At 35.7% G+C, this 22,784-nt stretch overlaps 1 protein-coding gene across 2 annotated transcripts in view; it reads left to right on the top strand.

The window, feature by feature from the left end:
* ARL3 (ARF like GTPase 3) overlaps window positions 1-22,784 on the top strand; it is a 31,477-nt gene that overhangs the window by 5,106 nt on the left and 3,587 nt on the right. For both annotated transcript variants that reach the window (XM_014075677.2, XM_014075671.2), the window contains exons 2-5: window positions 3,430-3,573; window positions 6,338-6,454; window positions 15,498-15,548; window positions 16,715-16,900. In XM_014075677.2, the coding sequence (XP_013931152.1) occupies window positions 3,430-3,573; window positions 6,338-6,454; window positions 15,498-15,548; window positions 16,715-16,900 (498 nt within the window). The remainder of the gene's footprint in view (window positions 1-3,429; window positions 3,574-6,337; window positions 6,455-15,497; window positions 15,549-16,714; window positions 16,901-22,784) is intronic.

The following is a 22,784-nucleotide window of genomic DNA, read 5'->3' as shown; positions in this document are numbered from 1 at the left end:
GCTTCTTGTTTCTACTTGTCTGCCTCTGCATTCCTGCTGTAAAAAAGACTGAAATAGATTTTGAAATGTTAGAGAATGGAACTTCTTATATATTTAAAGTTCCTAAAATTTAAATAGTGCCTTAGCTAAGCAATAAGGCTAAAGTGTAATAATAGTCCAAAGCAAACTTCAGCCCATACTGAAGACGTCGGAATCAAATCAAGCAGCAGAATTAAAATGGTAGAAGGGAATGAAATAAAAATCAATCCAGAATCAGACACACCTCAGCTCATCTAGATCTTATTGCTAACCCTTTTCTACACAACTCTACACAGAAGAGACAGCTTTTGGAAAGTCTGGAAGAAGTTTCACTAAGAAATTGTAGTGAAAAGGTTTACCACTTAGAAGAGTGGTTAGTAGTTCCTTCCATTATGATGTCACAGTCTTAGGATAAGAATAGCAGGATCAGTTAATGTTCTGGCTCTGATGCTAGCTAGGAAACCAATCAACAGATAAGAAGGATAAGAATGAAAAGCCCCAGAGTCCTGAAAAGAGATGGAAAGTGCTGTTATGTATTATGTTAGTATTTAGAAAAAAAAACATTTTTATTATTTTGGATGCAGCTATGTAAACATTTAATAATACTTATTTCCAAATAGAGTAGCTATTAGTAAAACTATTAGATTGCCTTCAAAGATATTACTCCTTTAATTTGAATTCCATTAATACTATTCCACAGTATTTTTAGAGAATTTTTTAGAATGCAGCAAAAGCAATTCTCGACAGCTTAGCACATTTTTTTCAACATATGCTTTCATTGTTCACTTCATCAAATGCTTGCAATAGAGCCCTCAAAAGGCACAGAACATGTAGACACCTTCTTAGAAGGGAAGTAAGATGAGAAATTGTAAAAGGAGAGGTGAGAAATATAGTGAAATTTCAGAGAGGTAATGACTGTTAGAGAGTAGTTGTGAGTGTCCTAAAACCATCCACATGGCTTCTTTGCCCCAGAACACAGATGCTTTACTTGCCATTTGTTGATAACATATATGTCATTGTGAACCCACTGCAGTTGGAAGATGGCTTTCAAATGGACATGAAAGCAGTTTTTCCATGATATACTGAAACTAGGCTTTCATGCAAACAGTGTAAAATGCACAGAAGAGGTGGTTTGACATGATACAGACAGGATCAATGCTGTATTCAGCCCTGATTAACCAGACAGGTCTGCTGTGGGCCTGCACTCTTCTACCTGGTCATCAGGTTTAGTAACTGTTCTATAATGTTCAGTGTTGTGTTGGAAGTGTTGTGCCAGGAAGACTGGAACCACAACTTCTCTGGATTTTTTCCCTTAAGGGTAGGTAAAACAATTGATTGCTATCCTGATTGAGGGACCAGGCAACCCAAAACATTATTGTTCCTGACATCAGTTCTATTAATGCCACTCTTTGGAGCTGATATTCTAGAAATGTTTTTCTACTCATTGAGAGCATGGGATGCAGAGAGATTTTACTCTATGCTTGCTATTAGTCTGATTGCAAGGGAGACCAGAATCCTGGTTTTGCAGATGCTTTATTCAGCATTTTTGAAGGATAGGTTTATTGGTCTACCTATACATGTACAACAAAGCTTCTTTCTCAAATTCAATGGGTATAGGTAACTTTCAGATTGGCAGGAAATAAAATGAGAGTGATATGGTTTATTGCTGCCTGACATTCTATTACAATTTATGTCGGCTTCAAACGAAAGATCAGATCCATACATTAAAAAGATCAAATTTAAAAAGTCATTTTAAAATACATTTCTTTGTATTTTCATTTTTAGTGTCTTAAGGTTCTATAATGTGTGAAATGTATGCTCTTTTCTGTTGTTATCAGTTGATTTCAAAGGATCAAGTTGCAAGCAAAAACAAAATATTTAGTCTACTTAAAAATACAACTTCTAGCAATGTCACATGATTTATAAATTATACATATTGATACATTTCTCTTATTTTCCTCTCTTGTCTGTTTGTGCACACACACATACCACACTACTAAAATTCTCATTTTTCTAACCTTCAACTGGCAGAAACAGTACATCCTAAGGCAACAATGGTTGAATTTTGGAACCAGGGTACCTCAGAAGGACTAACTTACAGAATGTGTCTACTATCCAGGACCCATGATTTGTGGAATTGAAATTTGTCAAATTTTATAAAATATTTTATAATATAAAAATGCTCATAAACATTTATGCCATAATACAAAATATCATGAACTTTTTCCTGTGCTGAAGTTTGACTGTGCTATATGCCATATTTTTCGGAGTATAAGACACACCGGAGTATAAGATGCCCCAAGATTTTGAAGAGGTAAATTTAAAAAAAAAGTTTTTGCACTCTGCAAGACCTCCCAAACCTTCTTCACACCTCATTTTTTGTGAAAATGGGGCATGCAGAGAGTTTGAGAGGCCTGCAAAGTGCTCCTGGGGGTTGAGGGTTGGGCAAAAATGAGCAGAAAATGGTCCATTTTTCACCCAAAAAAGGGGCATGCATAGCCTTTAGGAGGCTTGTAGAGTGTAGACCCATTTTTTGCTTGTTTTTGCCCTCCCCAGCCCCCGAGGAGCACACTGCAGATCTCCCAAACTCTCTGCACAGCCATTTTGTGAAGGAGGCGGGGTTTCAGGAAGCCAAAATTGCTGTATTCAGTGTATAAGACACACCCAGATTTTCACCCTCTTTTTTTGTGAGGGGGAGATGTGTCTTATACTCCAAAAGATATGGTAGTTCAACAAGGACTGTTTGCAAGGCAGATACATCTCTGCATGTATCCTATCTTTTCCAGTGAAGGCAGTACATTAGAAATTCTGTTGTTGAGGGCGTTGAGGCATATGATAAGGAAATATGTCTGAAAGGTTGATTTAAGAGGTCACAGGTTTTCTAGTTCTGTATACAAATAACCTCTTATAACCTCTTTCTTCATACCTTCACCCATTTCAAAACGTTAATTGTTTTTTCTTTGTTCACCTCAGTCCCTTTGTTCGTCAAATATTAACGCTCTTACAAAATCACTTTCTTGTGCTGATTGTTATATATGGCACTGTTTTTATTAAGAAAATGTAGATGATTTTTCTATATACAATTGCTTTTTGTCCTCCTTTATTTAAGAAATGAATAAATATTAAATTTGTTTCAGGTGTTCCTTCTTAATACTCTGTTTTATTTTAAAATAATAGATAGGGTATGGATGAATAGATTTTATTCCTTTACTTCTTTTTAAATCTTATCCATTCGGGGGATATTTTGTCCCTGATTTTTGAATCATATATTATGAATCTGTAGCTAGGGAACTGTATAATTTATTAACGTGTAGTGCTTAGTATATATTGGGAATAGCATATGTACGTTCCAAAAATAGGTCTTGGTGGTGATGATTGAAATACCAAGTTTCCTCTCTATTTGACTGACAGGGCTTACTATCAATTCTGCGTAAATTGAAGAGTGCACCAGACCAGGAGGTTAGGATCCTGCTCCTGGGATTGGATAATGCAGGCAAAACCACACTTTTGAAACAACTGGCATCTGAAGATATCACCCATATCACTCCAACCCAGGTAAACGAAAGATGGTATTACTGATGTGACAGATATTCCATGATTAAATATAAGACTATATCTTGACGTTTGGCAAAGAATTCTAAAAATACATTTACATTGGATGTGCATACAACTCCATTTCCAGATTTCAGTGGTATAATGGTACAAGTAGTAATGAGTCCCTTTAAGCTGCACAATTTGTTTTACAAAATTATGACAGCAGCCATTATTTTATTTCTGATTTTGAAATCGATAATAGCCAATAATATTTGAAATTTCTTTCTTTTGTTAGGTCATGAAACAACAGTGGAATGTAATCTAAGAAAGAGAAGCATTCTATTATGATACAAATAGAAATATAGTGATAATGGCATGTCCACATACCCTTACCTTTAACTTTCACTGCTTCACAATTTAAAATATTAATGTGTCAGGGTTGAATACACAAATTTATCCATTGAAATTGTAATACTGGTAACATATATGTACACAAATGTATTTAGAGACAGAAATGTTTGTATATTTTAAATAACCTTTCTTAAGGTAGAAAGCCCATATTAGTGCTTGTTCAAAAGATGAAATGTCACCCACAAGTTTTTAAGTCAGTGGCACATTTAACATTTTAGCGCATGTCATGGGTAATCAAAGAAATCCTAATTGCTGCCATTAGGGTTACCCTTTTACAGAATGTTCCAACTGATATTAAAATTTATCAAACAACTGTTTCTCAAAAAGTAGATTGATATGGTTACACCCTGAAATTTTTTCAAGTCTTTAAGATATTCTTTATCAAGCCCAGCTTATCTTATTCTGATAAAAATTACTGGGCAGATAATAAATTTCCAAATAGTTTGGAATTACAAACGCAATCACTAGCTTTATTTCTAAAAATGTCTAAAAAACCTATTTGGCGTTTAGGATCATTGTGGGAAATAAAGGTTAGAGTAGCTCTTGAATTTGAAGTATACTTGCTTCCTTTTTAATTTTGTTAAATCAAAAATGTAGATGTTATAATGTGCCCAGGAGCTGGTAAATAGTAGAATGATCACCATTGATCATTGGGTTTCCCTTCATTAGATATAATCAAACAGAAGCTAGACATTCATCTATATGGAGATGCTTTAATTTGGATTCCTGCAGTGAACAGGTGGTTGGACTGAATGGCCTTCAACGGCTATTTTCAACTCTATGGTCCCATAATTGCTTGCTATTTACAGATGCAATTGTGTGATTTATGATATAATCATGCAATTATTTTGCTTTGTTCCCATAATTTAAGGGGATCTTGACAACATCATCTGTTTATAACTTCCCTTGGGTCTTTGCAGCAGGTCCTACCTTTTTTTTCACCACAATTCATAATAACAAAAAAAAAAAAAGAATGGCTACAAAATGACCTTTGAGCAATGGTGTTAAGAACCTTTGATCTAGTTACGCTGTTGGGTACTATGTATACAATACTTTTCAACTTACAACCACAGTTGAGTCCAAAATGTCTTGCAAAGTGAGTTTTGCCACATTTTATTACCTTTCTTGCCACAGTTGTTAAGTGAATTACTGCAGTTGTTAAGTCAATCACACGGTTGTTAAGTGAATCTGGTTTCCCCATTCACTTTTCTTGTCAGAAAGTTGCAAAAGGTGACCCCAGGCCACTGCAACCATTGTAAATATGAACCTTTTGCGAAGGGTCCAAATTTTGATCACAGGACTATGGGGATGTTGCAACTGCTGTAAGCATGAAAAGTAACTTTCAGGGCTGCAATAACTTCAAATGGACACTAAATGAATGGTTGAAGTTGAATACTACTTGTAGTATATATGTTGTATGTAATATATTCATTAAAAGAGTAGATTGTAATATAACTCAGGCATTTTTTTGTTTCTTTTTTGTGCAAGTGAAGTCTCAAATAATATCCAATTATGAGCATCTCAGAAATGCCAGCAGGTGGTGCTGGAGATTTGTACTCTAGGTCTGGATTGCAAGGATTTGCTGATGAAATCTTCCCACACCTCAAAGCAAAATCCACTCTCCGGTTCTAAGCTTAGAACCCATCCCTTGTATTTGTATTGTGCTGCAGCTTGTGGCCAGTCTGCATCACTTCTCGTTTTTCTAGTTGCACACCCTTTCAGTTGGAGCTTTAATTGATGAAATGGGTCTTTCACAAATTTAGCTGGTACTTCTACTTTTCTTACATGAAGTCAGGTACAGAGTTTTGCTTCTGATTAACCTGCCAATTTGGTTTGGCTTTCAGAACAGAGGCATTTGGTTTTCCCCTTATTCTTTGACTTCCCTGTGTGCCCCTCCTTTCTCGTTATAAGCTGCCACATATATATTTTTAACTGACATAAATAGATCCCGACTCGGCAAGGCTACTACTATATCCTTCACCTTGCCTACAGTCAACTCTAAGAGCCAAGGTGGCGCAGTGGTTAAATGCAGCACTGCAGGCTACTGCTAGATCAGCAGGTCAGCGGTTCAAATCTCACCGGCTCAGGGTTGACTCAGCCTTCCATCCTTCCGAGGTGGGTAAAATGAGGACCCAGATTGTTGGGGGCAATATGCTGACTCTCTGTAAACCGCTTAGAGAGGCCTGAAAGGCCTATGAAGCGGTATATAAGTCTACTGCTATTGCTATTGCTATAATTCATCTGAATAGTGATATAGGCTTTATCTTGTTACATTTTCCAGGGTTGCGATATATAAGATGTGAGCCAATAAAACTGTAGCCATGTACTGTATCCACTCATGTTTTTTTTTTTGTTTTAACTTTATTTATTATAGGGTTTTAACATTAAAAGTGTGCAAGCCCAAGGTTTCAAGTTGAATGTGTGGGATATTGGTGGACAAAGGAAAATCAGGCCATATTGGAGAAATTATTTTGAGAACACTGATATCTTGGTAAGCATTGGATACATTGTATGGTATATTAGATAACACAGAGACTTTACATTTAAGATATGTTGCTGCTAAATACATCCATTTATTTTGTACTAGACAGGAAGTGCATTTTGCAAAGTAAGTATGTATATGTCAATTTATGAAAGCTTTAAAACCTTTTTATTCTTTTTTTTAAAAAAATTAAAATTTTAATTAAACAAAAACACAAAAAAGAATCATCTTTCATTACATCTTGTAGAAAGCATGTCAATTAGTTACAGATAACTTTCGTGCATTTCTTCCACAGTCATTACTTATAGTTCATATTAGATTATACACTTTAAATCAAAAATATTTGTATTTCTAACTATCAATGTACCACAATTCTCATTTGACTACAATTATTTGAATATGTTTTAACCTCAAATCAGTCATACTTAAAGACACAACCACATAATGGCATTCATTAACTATTTCAAAAAATCATCCAATGTTACACCTTTATAACATCTTTTAAGTAAAAATCAATTAATAAAGTTTCTAAACCTTCCCCCACCCCAACTCACTGTTTAGAATTTATATCCAAGTTACTTTTGCCAATACCATAGCATGTATATATTGTTAAACAATGTCCATTAACATTTCCTTGTTGTTATTATAATTGGCTAAAAATCATTTACTATTTATGTCCCATCTCCTCTCGTCAGACCCCACCCCCCAAAAAAAACCTTAAAACTTTATAACAAGATCTAAATAAAAATTGTTAATAAAATTTATAGGTCTATTTCACAAGTCACAATTTGCAATTTGTATCCAAATTTCTTTTACTAGATTGCCAATACACGTATATATCATTAAGCTGTATCCATTATCATTTCATTATTGTTATTATAGTTAATTAATTGTTAGCGAATAAACATTTGATAACAATCTAAAACAATCTAAGAGTTACAAAATTCCTACTTATTAATCACCAAAATCAACTATTTTTTTATTATCAACTTTCAGTGTCACCCTGTATCGTTCCAGTAACGAAACAGTCTTATCTCTCTTGACAATTGTGGTGTCAGTTTTCTTTTTATCTCCTTTATAAGCTTTTTATAGACTTCTCTCCGCAATTCATTGCTTGAAGGATCTCTCAGGTAATCTTGTTGCCCACCAGCTGCTACTAAAATTAGTTTGTCTTTGGTTGTCAATCTTGCTTCTGATAAAATTTCTCTTCTTGTCCATCATCATTGCTATTTTTTTTCTTCTGTGTCCTGGAATCTGGGGTAGAGCTCCAATTCGTCAAATTCCCTTTTCCATATTCCCTTCTTTCCACTTTCACCCACATTTGCTCCATTAATAAATTCATCTATTATCTTATCTTTATTTTCTATATCTTCATATAGATTTAATTTTGGGGGCTCCAACCCCAACTTTTGCTATGAGGAAGACTAGTCTTTCCAACTTCTTCTCAATTCTCCCATATCCTTCCAATAGATTTTGAATTCCAGCCAAGATATTTTGGAATTTTAAGGTTTCCTCACCTGAATATTGATCCATGTTTACAAAACAAGAAAGAAAGAAAAAAACTAATAGCCACTGCCACTCTAGCCTTCCAGGCCCCTTTTATTTTTTTAATTTTAGATTGATTTGAACACAAGTTCTTTTATGTTCTTCAAAGGAGAAGGGTTCTGTTCCCCCCCCCTTTCTTTCCCCTGCCAAAATAGTTCTCAAAGGCACCTGTGAAAACAATTCCTGCCCTTGGCTCTTTATCAGTTTATGTAAACAAGTTGCAAAATGTTCAGCTACAAAGTCAGTGAAGCCAAAGAAGGAAAGAAAATAGATACATTGCTTCAAAAACCCCAGCCTCTGACCTCCGAGTGGCAGTGTGCTACTTTTCACTTTCAAATATTTATCTCTGGCTTATAGGAAGCAAAGTTCTTTAAATTTCTTTTAGTGAAATTTAATAACAAGTAATAGGAAGAATTGTTAAAGTAAGAAGGAAGGCTTTAATCCAGAAGTAAAAAAATAAAGCAACAAAAAGAGAAGAAAAAAAATCAAGGCGTTCACTTTAAGAGGAGAAATGAGAAATGCTGCAAGACCTTCAATCCACAAAGAATAGTTACAAAGGAAAAAAAAGCTTTCCACAGCAATTCAATTAGGGTTAATTTCACCGCTCAGTTCTTTTGCTTAAGGGTCTAATTTGATTTTAAAGAAAAATTTCTTTGTGCAGTCTTTTGCAAAATAGAAAAAATACCTCACCAGATGGACTCATTTTCTCTTTTCACTTTCTTCCTTCCGGAGCATCCCGATTTCATCAGCCTGGGGGCTGCCTGTTTACCGCCGGCTTAAAGAGACCAGCAAGGCTTTGTCTTCCTGATCACCATCTCTGTGGGACGGTTTAGGTCTCAATGGACTGTCCAGCGCCAAAAGTGCCAACGGCGGTCTCGGATTATCGAGACCGCACGTTGTGACATCGCGACGGGATCCTCCTTCTCCCAAAACCTTTTTATTCTTAACTACTTTAACTCAGCCATGTACTACCTGATAGTTTCATTTGATATTGCCTTCTGTTTGAAATTAGGTGATATTTCAGATTGAAAAGAATGGATCGAGTTATAATGTGGGATCATTTCATTCATACCCATATTTATTCTTGAATGCTATTTTAAACAGAGACAAAATATTTCCAATAGACAACTGAATTTCACATAGGGAAGGAACATTTTAAGGAGCTGTTCCCATTTTGGTATCTTTTGCACATCACATTTGGGAACTTCCTTCCATCACCACCACATGCCACTCACTCAATATTCTCAGATTTGTGTTAATTATTATGGTGATGTTTGTGACAATAGCTCTTTAAAATAAGGCAGCATTATTTCCTATTACAGATGGCAAATTGAGGCCAAGAAATAGTTTCTTGCCTTATGTGGCATTCCTATTATCTTTCTATAAAAAAATCCAATAGTATTTAATTTAGATAGAAAACTAGATATTCGCAGAACCAGAATAGCAGGAGAATCCAAAGTTGGTGTGGCAGACAGTCCATATTATTCTTGGGACCTGGCAGATAGTCCATATCTTCCTGAATATTAAAAGGAGAAGTTACCATCAGTTACAAAGTTCCTCATTGATTCACTACTGCATAAAACATGCATAATGCATGAAGTAATATCCAGTGAGGAAGAGACCATCTATATATTTATTGTAGAAAACATACAGGTAGTCCTCACTTAACAACCACAATTGGGACCAGCATTTTGGTTGTTAAATGAAACCATCATTAAGCAAGATGTCATGTGACTGCTTCACTCAATGATTTCAATCCTTGATCTTCCAGTTGTGGCCATTAAGCAATAGCACAATTTTTTAAGTGGAGTGCAGCAGTGCCTCGGTGATGCATGTGGCCCTGGGAGTCCCAGTACAGACCAAGCACAAGTTGGAGCTGTGCTGCAGTGGGATGCAAGGCTGCTATAGCCCAGGACATCTTAGACTGCTCCCTGCCCCACGAGGCCTGGGGGGCCTTAGCTTGCTCTGCTTGTGTAGTGTCACACCACTGTATGCAAAGCAACCCATTTATCTTTACTGGCAGCTAAAATCCAAGCAGGGATAGAACTAAAAATCTTTCTCTGCAGCTCCATAGACATGAAACTCCCAGTAGCTCTGCAGGCATGGAGCTCCCTGAAGCTCTGTGTCTGCAGAACTGTGGGAGAGAAGGATTTCAGCCCTATGCCTGTTTGGATTTCAGCAGCCAAAATCCAAGCAGACATGGAGCTAAAAATCCTTTTCTCACCGCAACTCCACAGACACAGAGCGGTTTGCAGCTCTGCAGGTATGATGCTTTCTGCAGCTCTACAGGGACAGAGTTTCAGAGAGAGAAGAATTTCAGCCACATGTCTGTTTGGATTTTGGCAGCAATTACAGAGCTAGAAATCCTTTTTTCTCACAGTTCTGCAGGTGCTATCTAGGCATGGAGAGATAGATTTCAGCTTGCACAGAGCTGAAATCTTTTGACAGGGAGTTTTTCAGCCAGCTCCCAGAGATGAATATGAGTCCTCTCAGTAAATGATAGCAGCTTTCAATCTTCCCTGCCAGCTTCCCCAGTGACTTTCTGGGGAAGCCGGTAGAGAAGTTTACAAATCATCACATGATTGCAGAGCGCTTGGCAACCAATTGTAGGTGCAAACAAGTTGCCACACACCCAGATCACAGTCATGTGACTGGAAGGGGGAAGCGGGGATTCAGCATTTTGCAATGGTCGGAAGAGCTTTACAAGTCATAAACACCCTTTTTAAGGCAGTTGTTATTTCAAGCTGTACTTTAGTGAATGATTGTTAAGGAGGACTATCTGGAACCAGAAAAGCAAAAAAGTACCAGAGCATTTCTAAGTTACAAATCACCATAAGTTTGAAGAGAAAAGCATAACAACAGCAATCTATAGCTTCTCTAGAAAGTTTAAAGTCAGACTTTCTATGAACAAAAATTTCCATGTAAGAATGGAGAGTAATGCAGGGGAAGTAGAAGTTTGCCAATTATAAAACCAAATCAACTCTGTACCCTGGTGAAGAGGAGGCCTGCATGGAGAGCTCATAAACTTCCAAGAATGGTTCAGATCTTATCAGGACATATGTTGCTGCAGAGACATTCCAGTTAATACAGGTATATCAGTGTCAGAGTGAGGTGAACATTTTTCTTTTGCAAAACAGCAGCAGCAGCACAAACAGAATTATCTGATAATTCAGTAGGGGGGAAATCCAGTGAGACCAGAGGATAGATGTTAAGAGTCTAACAAAGGGAGTAGCGAAACTAGTTTATGCTTAGTTCAGCTGCAATTAAGAGATTGTGTTTTGTTACCATGGAATAAACAGAGACAAAAGCCATATTCATAGAAAGAAGACTGAATTTAACTCAGCATTACTAGTAGACTAACCTGCCAGTAATCCCATAAATCAGGTAAACCATTTGAACACTACTCTTTCTATGCCCAAAAGCTCAAGCCAACTTGTAAAGATTAGCTGCCTGTTGCTTTCTGACCTTTTTCATTACTTAATTTTAAATAATTTTATTATTTTTATAATAAAATTAAGTTGCCAACTAGGGCTGGTGCCATTGTCCCCAAATTAGAGACAACTGAATCTTTTGTAATGCCCTCTTTGATTTCAAGTAATTTCTTAACTATGGTGAAATGAAAGCTAGACTAGTGGAAATGCTATTCCTGAGATAGCTCTGTTTCACATTCTTCTTACTAACCCATTTCTTTGCTCATTGGAAAGTGGGAGCTAGGAGAACCACGGATCCAGATTCATGCATTACATATAATTGTGGCTGAATATGGTAACATAAAGTAAGCCAGGCTTTCATCTGGGCTCAGATGACAATATCATACAATAATACAATACAATACAATAATGGGCAAAAAAATGTTTTTAAACTGTAGATCAATTCAGCAAGGCAGGCATATCTGATATCACAGCCAAATATTATTTTTTTAAATGGTCATTTTTAAGAGGTAAGTACCATTATCAGCATGTCCTGATTTTTATTTTTGTCAGATATACTATTTATTACTATTTATTATTTAATTTAATTTAATTAATTTAATTTACTTAACCACATTTATATGCCGCCCAATCCCGAAGGACTCCAGGCGGCTTACAAAAATAAAGAGAAAAAAAAAGACACATAACGAACACATAACAAAAGAAAACCGTTTAAAATAGCAACACCTCATACATTCATTCTAATCGGGGTTGGACCTCAACAGTGAGGTCAACAGCCCCAAGCCTGCCAGAACAGCCAAGTTTTTACAGCTTTCCTGAAGGCCATGAGAGTGGGTATTTGTACAATCTTCACTCAGAATAAAGCTTTATGCATCTGATGAAACCAAGTATAACCATAAAAGCTTTACTGAAATAAATATACAGGTTTTTAAATTCCTTGAGTCACATATTTTAATTATAGCCAACAAACCTAACTACCTCTCTGGAAAATGTAATGCTAAAAGTACAGGCTGAATATTCTGGCAGAAGCAGTGTTGTCAAATGTAAATCCATGGATTCTAGATTCCCTGAAATCGTATGAGAAAGTGGAGTAGATAAATAATTGCTGCCCTCTACTTTGTAATTTCTGCTAGCAGCAGTTTGCCAATAGTAGAGTTTTGCTGGCAGTACCAGGATGATTGCAGCAGAATTTATTCTTGTATTGTTGATCTGCTCCCACCCTGCTTGGGAATATTAACACTTGTATCCTTGCCCATTGGTTTCAACTTAAAGATAATATTTTGCTGTAGGAAGTTTATAACCAAAGTACAAGGGCTGCTAATGGATCAGTGACTAACAGCCCAGTTTGGAACTTTAATACTGCATCATTTCAATTAGTTGTATTTTTGAACCATAGTGAAGGTAAAGTTTAGAATAATTGCTGATATTTATACTATTTTCAATTAAACATATCAAAATTTATTTGAAAAAGGAAGCCATCAATTAAAATATTCAAACATGTAGAAAAGAAGAGCAGTTGGGATAGTCCAAACAACTAAATATAAAATAGATGTAAAATGGAGAGAGTTTTTCAAAGGATTAATGAATAAAAATTTTCAACTTGGACATTAGCATTAGTGCTGAAGAAAGCTGCCTGAAGAATTTTTTTATTTCAAAGACAGACTTTCTAGATCACAAAAGAAACTCCCTGCTGATCTTATGTAGATTCTGTACAAGATTATTGTTACATTTAGGATGTTACTTGTTGGTAAATTAGCAGCAATGGAATGAATATATTCCCATGCAATAGTTGGGTGATTCATATGAATGATCTATTCAAGTAAAGTATGGCTGTAACTTGAGTAATAGATGCTAAGATTCTATGTGGACAAAATAGCATGTGATTAACAATATATATTGTATCTTGGCAAGTTTAATTATCCTATAAATATTTTAATTAGATACTGATATTTAAACTCTAATCTGTTCTTGTACAATTATGAAGCAAAGAAATGTGTTTAAATTCCTTCAATCTAAGAGGTTTAAAAAGAAAACTGACATTGCTCACACACAAACACAGTGAGCAAATTCAGTTTTTACACATAATGGACGTGGTGGCTCAGTGGCTAAGATGCTGAGCTTGTCAATCAAAAAGGTCGGCAGTTCAATTCCTAGCGCTGCCGTTACTTGTCCCAGCTTCTGCCAACCTAGCAGTTCGAAAGCATGTAAAAATGCAAGTAGAAAAATAGGGACCACTTTGGTGGGTAGGTAACAGTGTTCCATGTGCCTTTGGCGGTTAGTCATGCCAGCCACATGACCACGGAGAAGTCATTGGATTGCGCTGGCTTTTTGGTTTTGAAACAGAGATGAGTCGAGGACGACTAGCACATATGTGCAAGGGGAACCTTTACACATAACAATTTTCTTTCAAAAACGATTTATCCAAACATCTTTCATATTGAGATTTTAAACCCAAAGGCATAATTTCTTGTGCTATTCCTTTTTAACCCACTATTATAGTAAAGGGAAAGCTGGATTAGGGGCTACATTACAGTAGTTTGATTTGCCTTGAAGGGATTTTTGTAAACCGACAGCATGCTAGCTAAGAAGCCTATCTTGGCTCAGAGTTGAAGAACTTTGCGCAAGTGAGAGGCCCCTCCAAAAATATTTTTAACACATGAAGTGATTGCACATTCATAAACACGCAGGTGTGTTTGAATGGGAGATACTTCAGTCTCCCACACCTGTGCTATTTGGAAGCTATGAACAAATAAAGGTGTGTATATTTGAATGATTGCATATTCAGACGTACATCTGCAGCTGCTTGGCACAAAACCTTCTAGATATGGAAGTAGAGACTTGATAATGCATATGTGTCCTGCTTGATGCAATGCTGTTCATTGTGGTGTTGGCATTAGGTCTGCGTTCTCCAGTTCTAGCCAGGTGCTTCTCATAAGTTAAGCTTAGATGAGAAGTCCTAGAGACAGTCAGATGCTCCAGGGATCTTGTGAGTGGTTCTGCAAACATAGCTGTCTCTTGATGCTTATCCCAATGTTTCATCAGTACTATAAAAGCATGTCATTATTATAAATGTTGTCTTTGGGATGATGTATATAAATTGCTCCCATGACCAGTTATGCAACTACTAAACATCCTAGAATGACAAAATTGTCAAGCTTGATGTCCAGTATACATTTCAAAGGATTATATTAGCTTAGTTTGGACAATAACCAAAAATTTGAATGAAACTGCCCACAAACACAAGCCATTTGCTTTTTCATACATAACAGTCTTAAATATAGTAGTCTTCGTTCAGTTCATCATAATCATTGCCATCATCATCTTCCCCCCTTCTTTTAACTTTGAACTGGGACAAAACACTTTCTAGTTTTACAGGAAACCAGAATCCTAAATGAACCTCATAACATAGTCTAGGATTCAGATTTGTTCTTAAATTAGTAACTATAGTTTCCCAATCCGAAAAAACCTGGAAGATAGTGCTCCTATTTGTAAGTTGAGATCCTAACTTACAATTGGAAAGGCTTCATTTAAATGCTTTGTGGTGGTTAAAATATGGGCTCAATTCTACTAGATTGCAGCCATAAACACCAGGAGTCAGAGGTTTTCTGCACTCATTTTTTCTTACACCCCCCCCCCCCGGACCCAATTATTCAGAGAAGCAAAAAACGTAAAGGAGGCCAGAAGCCAAGTTACAAAAAGAATGGGTTGTGAGGTACCAGTAATCACAACTTGTGATTACAGGTACATTGGTAAGTTATCACTTATTAAGCAAAACCCTGTATATTTTTCTCCCTATACCTAATATTGCCAAGCTACAGTCTTTCCCTCTGAGAATTCTGTGTTTTTTAGATACTTCTCACAGCTGAAAAAAGTGTTACAAAACATTAAAAAAGGGCTAACAATTTTATTCTAGACTGTTTTTTTGCCCTTTTTCAAGTTCTATTAATTTAAACAGCCATTAATTACTTCCTTTTGAGAGATTATTATTGCAGAAACTTGTTATTACAAATGTACTGTCTCTGGAATGGCATTGTACAGTTGAATTTTTAAGCCTGTTTTCCTTATTTGCTTTCTAGATTTATGTCATTGATAGTGCTGATAGAAAAAGATTTGAAGAAACTGGTCAAGTAAGTAACTTTTGAAAATAGGGATATAGCACAATGAATTTTTTTCAGATTTTGAGGTGGAACTTAAAAATTGAGTTTCATTTAAGTTACAACTTTCTATCAAAGTTGGTAATTAGCTGAAAACAGGGAAATTATTTTTAAAGTTCCCTTTCAATTTTCATAAGTTTGACCCAAATAATTTTTATTTTTTGCACTCAGATCTGAATTATATAGACTCTGTTATACCATCTTTAAAATATGAAGATTTTCCTGATAATTTAATGCAGTGATTGGTAAATTCTGATTTGTTATACAATGATCACATCAGTTGAATTATGTAAGGATCCATGTTATATGAGCAATGATTTGAAGCATTAGGCTATTATCCTTTCATAATTATAACACTTTTCCAGCTGCATCCAGCAACCCAAAGTATATGTTCCTCTCTCTTTTATGCCACTAACAGAAAATGTAAAATTTGAGTACGCTGTATCATAAGTTCCTATCCCTCACAGTAAAAAATAACAATAAAGGTTATCTTATTTTAATTTTAGGAGTGTTTTTAAAGATGATCTTAACCATGAATTTCGTTTAGAATGATATTTGCAGGATCAGTTTGTATTTAATCTTCAATGCACTCATTGAATACCTAAATAATGAGTACATGAGGCCAGTATACAGGGATGTTCAATATTCCTTTTAATAATCAAAACTGCCTGATGAAGTTTACATTTTTTTTTAAAAAAGTTGTGTTAACAATCCATATATTGGATGAATAAACTGGATCAAACTTTAACATTTATATTTAGGTTGCAGGATTTGAAGCATTTGTAGGCTAAAATGAATTGTTTTTAAGAGTTGTTCCACTATACTGGCAAATTCAGCTTATAACTATGCTTGTATATATTACTTTGGCTGTTCCATAAATACTAGTCACTTGAGGGTTGGGAATGGCAGTCCATTGCTGTTGCTTTGAAGGCAATTAGTTTATACTCTCTTATAATTTTAGAAAAACTTATTTTAGATTGTGGTGTTAGTGTTTGCTTATGTTACATACCTGGACTCTTTATTCTAGCATCTATACTGCTACAATAAAGTATTATGTTACAATATTTCTCCAGAATTGTTTAAGGGGAAAAATCTTGTTCATTTTATAAAAAATTCTGCACATGTCTTTATGATTTCAGGAACTAGCAGAGCTGGTGGATGAAGAAAAGCTAAGTGGCGTTCCAGTACTCATATTTGCAAACAAACAAGATTTACTGACGGCAGCCCCCGCTGCAGAAATTGCAGAGGGTCTGAACTTGCACACAATCCGGGATCGAGTCTGGCAGATTCAGTCTTGTTCAGCCCTGACAGGAGAGGGCGTGTCGGTGAGGAGACAGTGTTTATTTTGGCAGAATGGCTTTTCTACTGATCTGAAAGAGATAGATATTCCTCTTACTTTGCATCCTTGTGTTTTCAGTGCATAATAAGAGCCAAGAGGGCTGAAAGCCCTATGAAGCGGTATATAAGTCTAACTGCTATAATAGAGAAATGTAATTTTTTAACTCACTCGGCAAGAGGGAAGTTCTATGTATGATGGATTTCTCCACTGCAAATCACACACTAATTCATATTTTTGCTTCAATAATCTCACCCCCATTCTTGTTCAATTGTTCTCAAGTAACTATTTATTTCCTTTAACAACTTACATTCTATATTCCAATTTAGTTTTAAGGATAATGTGTTTATTGTGCCAGTTTTTATTTAGCCATCCTTCTTCATTTCTTTTTGCTGCCAATAATTCTTTAATAAGCTTTTACATATTATATTGTGTAAAATTATATACAGTGTAAGTATGTACGTATCATTCTATATTTGTAAGTGGTCCCTCTACAATCCTGGTTTGGCCCTATTAAAAGGATATGTGTATATGTTTGTGCATGACTGCATTAGGCAGAGTCACCAAAGAGTTCAAGATTAAGATTTATGACAATAGGGCTCAGTAAAAGTGTGCTGGAAGGGAATATAAAATGCAGGATGATGCTCCATTTTTTCTCAGTTACTTTTCAGAATTCAGTCATTATGGGATGCGCTCTGGACCATAACAAGATAGACAAGGCAATTTCAAAAGCTGAAGATTAGGCCCTTATAGAGTTCCATTAATATGCTTAACATATTCATTAACAAACAGAAAACTATTGGGATATTGGGGGAAGTAAAGACCTTTTATTTATTCCAATTTCCATTCCTTTTCTATACCTTCCCTTTTCTTCAGTCCAGCAGCATGGCAGAAAGCCCCATTCATCCTAGGCATTGCACGGCCTGGTGCTGGTCCATGGACCGGGGGTTGGCGATCCCTGTTTTAATGTATTATTAATCATTATGTTTCTATTAAAGTCTTTCAACATAAAATGAAGAATTGAATAGGTATAAGATGAAGGATAATATTCTAACTCTATGCGTGTTTGATCAAACTAAATCCTAATATAATCAACAAAGTTTATTCCTAGGAAAACATACTTGTGCCAATCAGATTTCTGTTCATCTTATCTTGAATCTGCTGAGTGGTTGTTCCTCAAATCTTAATATTTATGCTTGATAATGTCACAGGACAAAAATCACAGAATTGTTATTGTTGAGGCCAAGTTTTCTCTGCTAAAACAATGTTACAAAGATGACTATTGCCTCGCTTTGTTATAAACAGTTTTCTGTCCCGAGTTCCTAGTATTTTGTGCATTTGTCAGTTTCAAAGTTATGAATCATTTATATAAATATGGCTACATTCATTTGGCATTTGTTTTTTTAGTTTCCAAACATTTCCCATCATCCACAATATGAGCTTCAACAAGTGATCCAGTCAAAACATATGGTAAAAAAAGCTTTTACCTAGAAGGGGCCAAAATCACAGTTAATTTAAACAGGAAATACATTTGTTCATTATGTCTTGTAGAATATTAGAATATTTTACTCCCCTTTGTATCATACGATGAATAGCTCTTTAAGACAGATAAGCAACATAGCATTTTGTCTTCAACAAAGTTACATGCCAAGGACAGACATATTCTTCTGCTGCCACTGTATCTAACATGCCCTATGCAGATATAATGCTTACCGAATGGTCTAAGCGTGTTTGTGTGTGTGTGTGTGTGTGTGTGTGTTTTCATTTCTTGCATGCATCACATTTTATAATATCAAACTGTAAAATTTGAAATCATATATCTATGTATATAGGTACGCCTTGTCTTACAACCACAATTGAGCCCAAAATTTCTGTTGCTAAATGAGGCCGTTTGTTAAGTGACTTTTGCTCCATTTTATGACTCTTCTTGCCACAGTTGTTAAGTTAGTAACACGGTTGTTAAGTGAATCTAGCTTTCCCATTGACTTGCTTGTCAGGTGATCACATTACCCCGGGACACTGTAACTGTCATAAATATGAGTCAGTTGCCAAATGTCTGAATTTTGATGATGTGACCATGGGAGTACTGCAATAATCATAAGTGTGAAAAACTGTCACAAACCACCTTTTTCAGTGTTGTTATAACTTCAAATGGTCACTAAGCAAACTGTTGTTGATGGTCTGGCTAGTGGAATGTAAATTTTTATTAGATTTTAAAGCAAGCTTAAAATTCAACTACTGTGCAATCTTTTAACCCAGGAATAGTGATACTAAAAGCTCTTAAAAGGTTTTTTTTTAAGAAAAACTAGGTGAAAAATTAATTTTAGTTTGATTTCTAGCCTTTTGAAATATTTCGTGAACTGTAAAAATATGTTGATATTTCTTTGCAGCTTAAAAATAGTTTCATAGAAAGATAAGTCAGCAGAATTACTTCCTTCCCAGCTAAGCCTTCTCCCCCACAGGAATTTGACTAAATGTAAAAAGCATTTGCCTCTCATATAACTGCATATAAATTTAGAGAATTTTCTTCCTTCAGAATTAACCTAGGTGTGATCATCCTTCTTTCACTCACTCAAGACTTCCTCTTTGATCAAGATGAGTACAATTTCAGTAACATAACATGTTCCCTAACATTTCAACCAAAAATCTCTTCATCCTATATCTCATCTTTTATCTGTTAACAAATAATAAAGCCTCATCATTGAATCTTAATCAACAAAAATCCATTAAGCAATACCAGAAATATATATATATAGTTTTATATAGTTTTATATAAACTTTAAACAAGAAATCATTTTCATTTACACAGTAGCCTCATTTTCTCTAAAAATACAAAGAAAAATATCTCTTCTTCCGATTCTTATTTCATATCTATAAACAGATAAAAGAATCCTGAGTCCTGGGCAGGAATGTAGTAGTAAGAATTACACACAAATCCCTCTTACAAAAATAAAGGGAGAGAGTGGGGAAGTGCATTCAGATTTGCAAGATTCTGTTACTATAGTTTTCCTATAAAAATAGTATTGGCTTATATGGCATTGGATTCCTAATTTGATCCACTTGAAGAGCTGACATCTATACCTACGGCATGACACTGGCCTAGGGTTGCAATCAGGCTGAAAATGCATATTGTTGTGCAAAACTTTTTTTGGGGGGGGGAGGGGGGGATATTTCCATGTAACTTAAGTTGCAGTCATTTACTCTTTTTCTTGGAAATATTCCCCTCTGGAATCACTGACTTACTTTGCTGTAGTTATGATTAAGGAGAGATTCTGGCTTGTCCTCAGTGTTTTTTCTTTTACAATTAATAATTTATAATCAGATCTTAGTATCAAGAACTGAAGTTCTGTCTTCTCAGGCAAAAATGTGTTGCAATCTTGAATTTGAATTTGTTTACCTAGGAAATAAATCAGACTGGGCTTAGGGAACTTAACTTCTTGCAAAAACCTGTACATGTGAGCTGCTAGATATTTTACTCCTGAATCATGACATTAAGAAAATATCAAAAGATTCCATATATAGAAGTTGGTGGGATAGGATAGTAAATATGTCATATGGGAAAGGGGAAGCACCCAGGAAGTTAAGAGCTGATTTGGGGATCAGGGATAGGGAACTGAAGAGTATGGATAATACATTAATAGGGGAAACTGTCATAGCCTCAAGGCATAATATGAAAAAAGAATAAATATTGTAGCAAATGTACTGGTTGGAAGGTCAGTTTAAATAGTTTTCTAAGTGATACTGTAGTGTTTAAAATCAAATATTATTGACTTCAAGATGATTGAGATTATATTGTGATGAAGAAATTATACACATTTAAGGAATTGAATTATTTAACATGAGTTTTCTTAACTAAAAATATTAATTACGATTGGAATCCGCTGTGATCGTGTACTGATACCCTTTTGAAAAGGTTGATTTATTTTCATTGATTGCTCAATGAGCAGTTCTAATCAAGATGCTTTGGATACTGAGTGAAGAGAAGCCATTGTCATAGCTGAGAAAATAGGGTTCATTATACCAATCATGCTTCCTAATGTCAGAGGCTTTTACTGTAAGCAGATTTTGTACTTCCCATTTAAGTGTCATGTTCCGGCGTTCATGTTGAATACAAACAGAGAGTCAGTTTGTTTGGTGAAAAACTTTATCTCTATCTAATATTACGTGATACCCAGCACTAAATGACAATGATACAAAGGTAAGCAAATCCAAGTCAGTTCTAACCAAGTTAACACCATCACTCATATACCATTACCCCACCCAGCTCCACCCACACCTCCACCCAGATGACACCCAACCACTATCACCAATCACCATGACCCACACCCTCAGCCACACCCCCACTCAGTGTCATCACAGCCTCCTTCCCGGTTAGCTGCATTCGAGCAGAAGAGTTACGGCAGAGTAGGCAGTTGCACCCGATTAGAAGAGTTACGTGAGAGTAGGCAGTTACACTCAAGTAGAAGAGTTACTTCTGAGGAGGCAGTTGCACCCAAGTAGAAAAGTTACTCTGCAGAATAGTGAGGGAAGCCTTGCAGAGCCACATGCAGCTATAGGCTCCACCAACATCAGAGAGTCAACATCAACGTGGCAGTGTTGGTGGCGTGTAAGCATGGCTGAGCGGGTGTGGCAATGGACTGGCTCCCCCCAAATGGCAGCCCAAGAGTTGACATTGAGGTGAACTAGAGAGATGCACAACCACACTATCTGGATCTCTCTAATACTTCAGAATAAGGATCAGTTTAGTTCATGCTGATGTTTTAATATATAATGTGGATTTATAAAATGGAATTGAAAATGTGAATGTGCAAGGAATTCTGGCGTTAGAGCTTTCTCAAGGCGCTTTCATCCACATCACAAAATATACTAATCAGTACAAATTATTATAAAACTATATGTATTCTTTATTATAAAACTATATTTAGGCAGTATTTTTAAACCATGTTGCTTTGGTTCATTTTAGAAAGAATAGTTCAAAAGCTAAATATGGTCCACAACATTCTTTGCAACCCTTTGAGCATTCCCAAACTAGATGGAAGTTTACCTACCTCAAAAACTAAACATTTGGCTGGAAATTGGTAATATGGAAGTAATATGGCTATTTACTATGGCTTGGGATCTTAAATAGACAACCAAGAGTCAGCACAAAGCATTATTAACATCAGTGCATAAGTCATGAATTTAATTATATAGAGAAGCACAAAAAATACATTTTCTCCATCTTCTTTTCCTTGTGTTCTAGTGAGTGTTTGATGGCAAATTTTCAGCCTTTTTAAGAATTACACCTTTGCTTGTAAGACAGGTATAAAGTGTCGAGATGATGTTGGTATAGTTTTACGTTTCTTGCATAAGTTTATCACTAATGCTACTTTATTTTTTTCTAATCTTGAATTGTTATATCTATGTTTAAAATGAGCGCTTATCTAATAAGAATTTCAGTTACTCCCTGTCTTCCCCAAGAAATATGGATTGTTGGGCTTGTTCTGATTGAATCATTGCTCATTGAATCTATGATCGTTAGAGTTGGAGTTATGGAGGGGCATTCACAACTAGAAGACACCAAAGTGCTTCTACTGCTTCTGCAGCCTATTGCAACAATAGCCTGTACTGCAAGATGCATGCCTTACTATTGTACATAGTACTTCAAATATATTTATAGTATATATTGGTCCTGATACCATAAGTATTAAACAAAAGTTCTATTTCTATTTTGACATCTATCAAAGATCATTGATGCTTGCATAATATAAGGACAGTACAGCCATTTCCTGAGTGAGGCTCCTCCTCACTGTTGCATTTTTTTGGGATTCAGCTTCTTAGGCAGATGTTTTCTACATGTGTATCCCTAAGCCTTTGGAACACTGTACAGTCTT

This window comes from Thamnophis sirtalis, unplaced genomic scaffold, assembly GCF_051295495.1.
Source record: "Thamnophis sirtalis isolate CommonGarterSnake01/CBP01778 unplaced genomic scaffold, rThaSir2_p1.2 scaffold_11, whole genome shotgun sequence".
NCBI lineage: Eukaryota > Metazoa > Chordata > Lepidosauria > Squamata > Natricidae > Thamnophis > Thamnophis sirtalis.
This window is presented reverse-complemented; position numbering and strand designations above follow the sequence as displayed.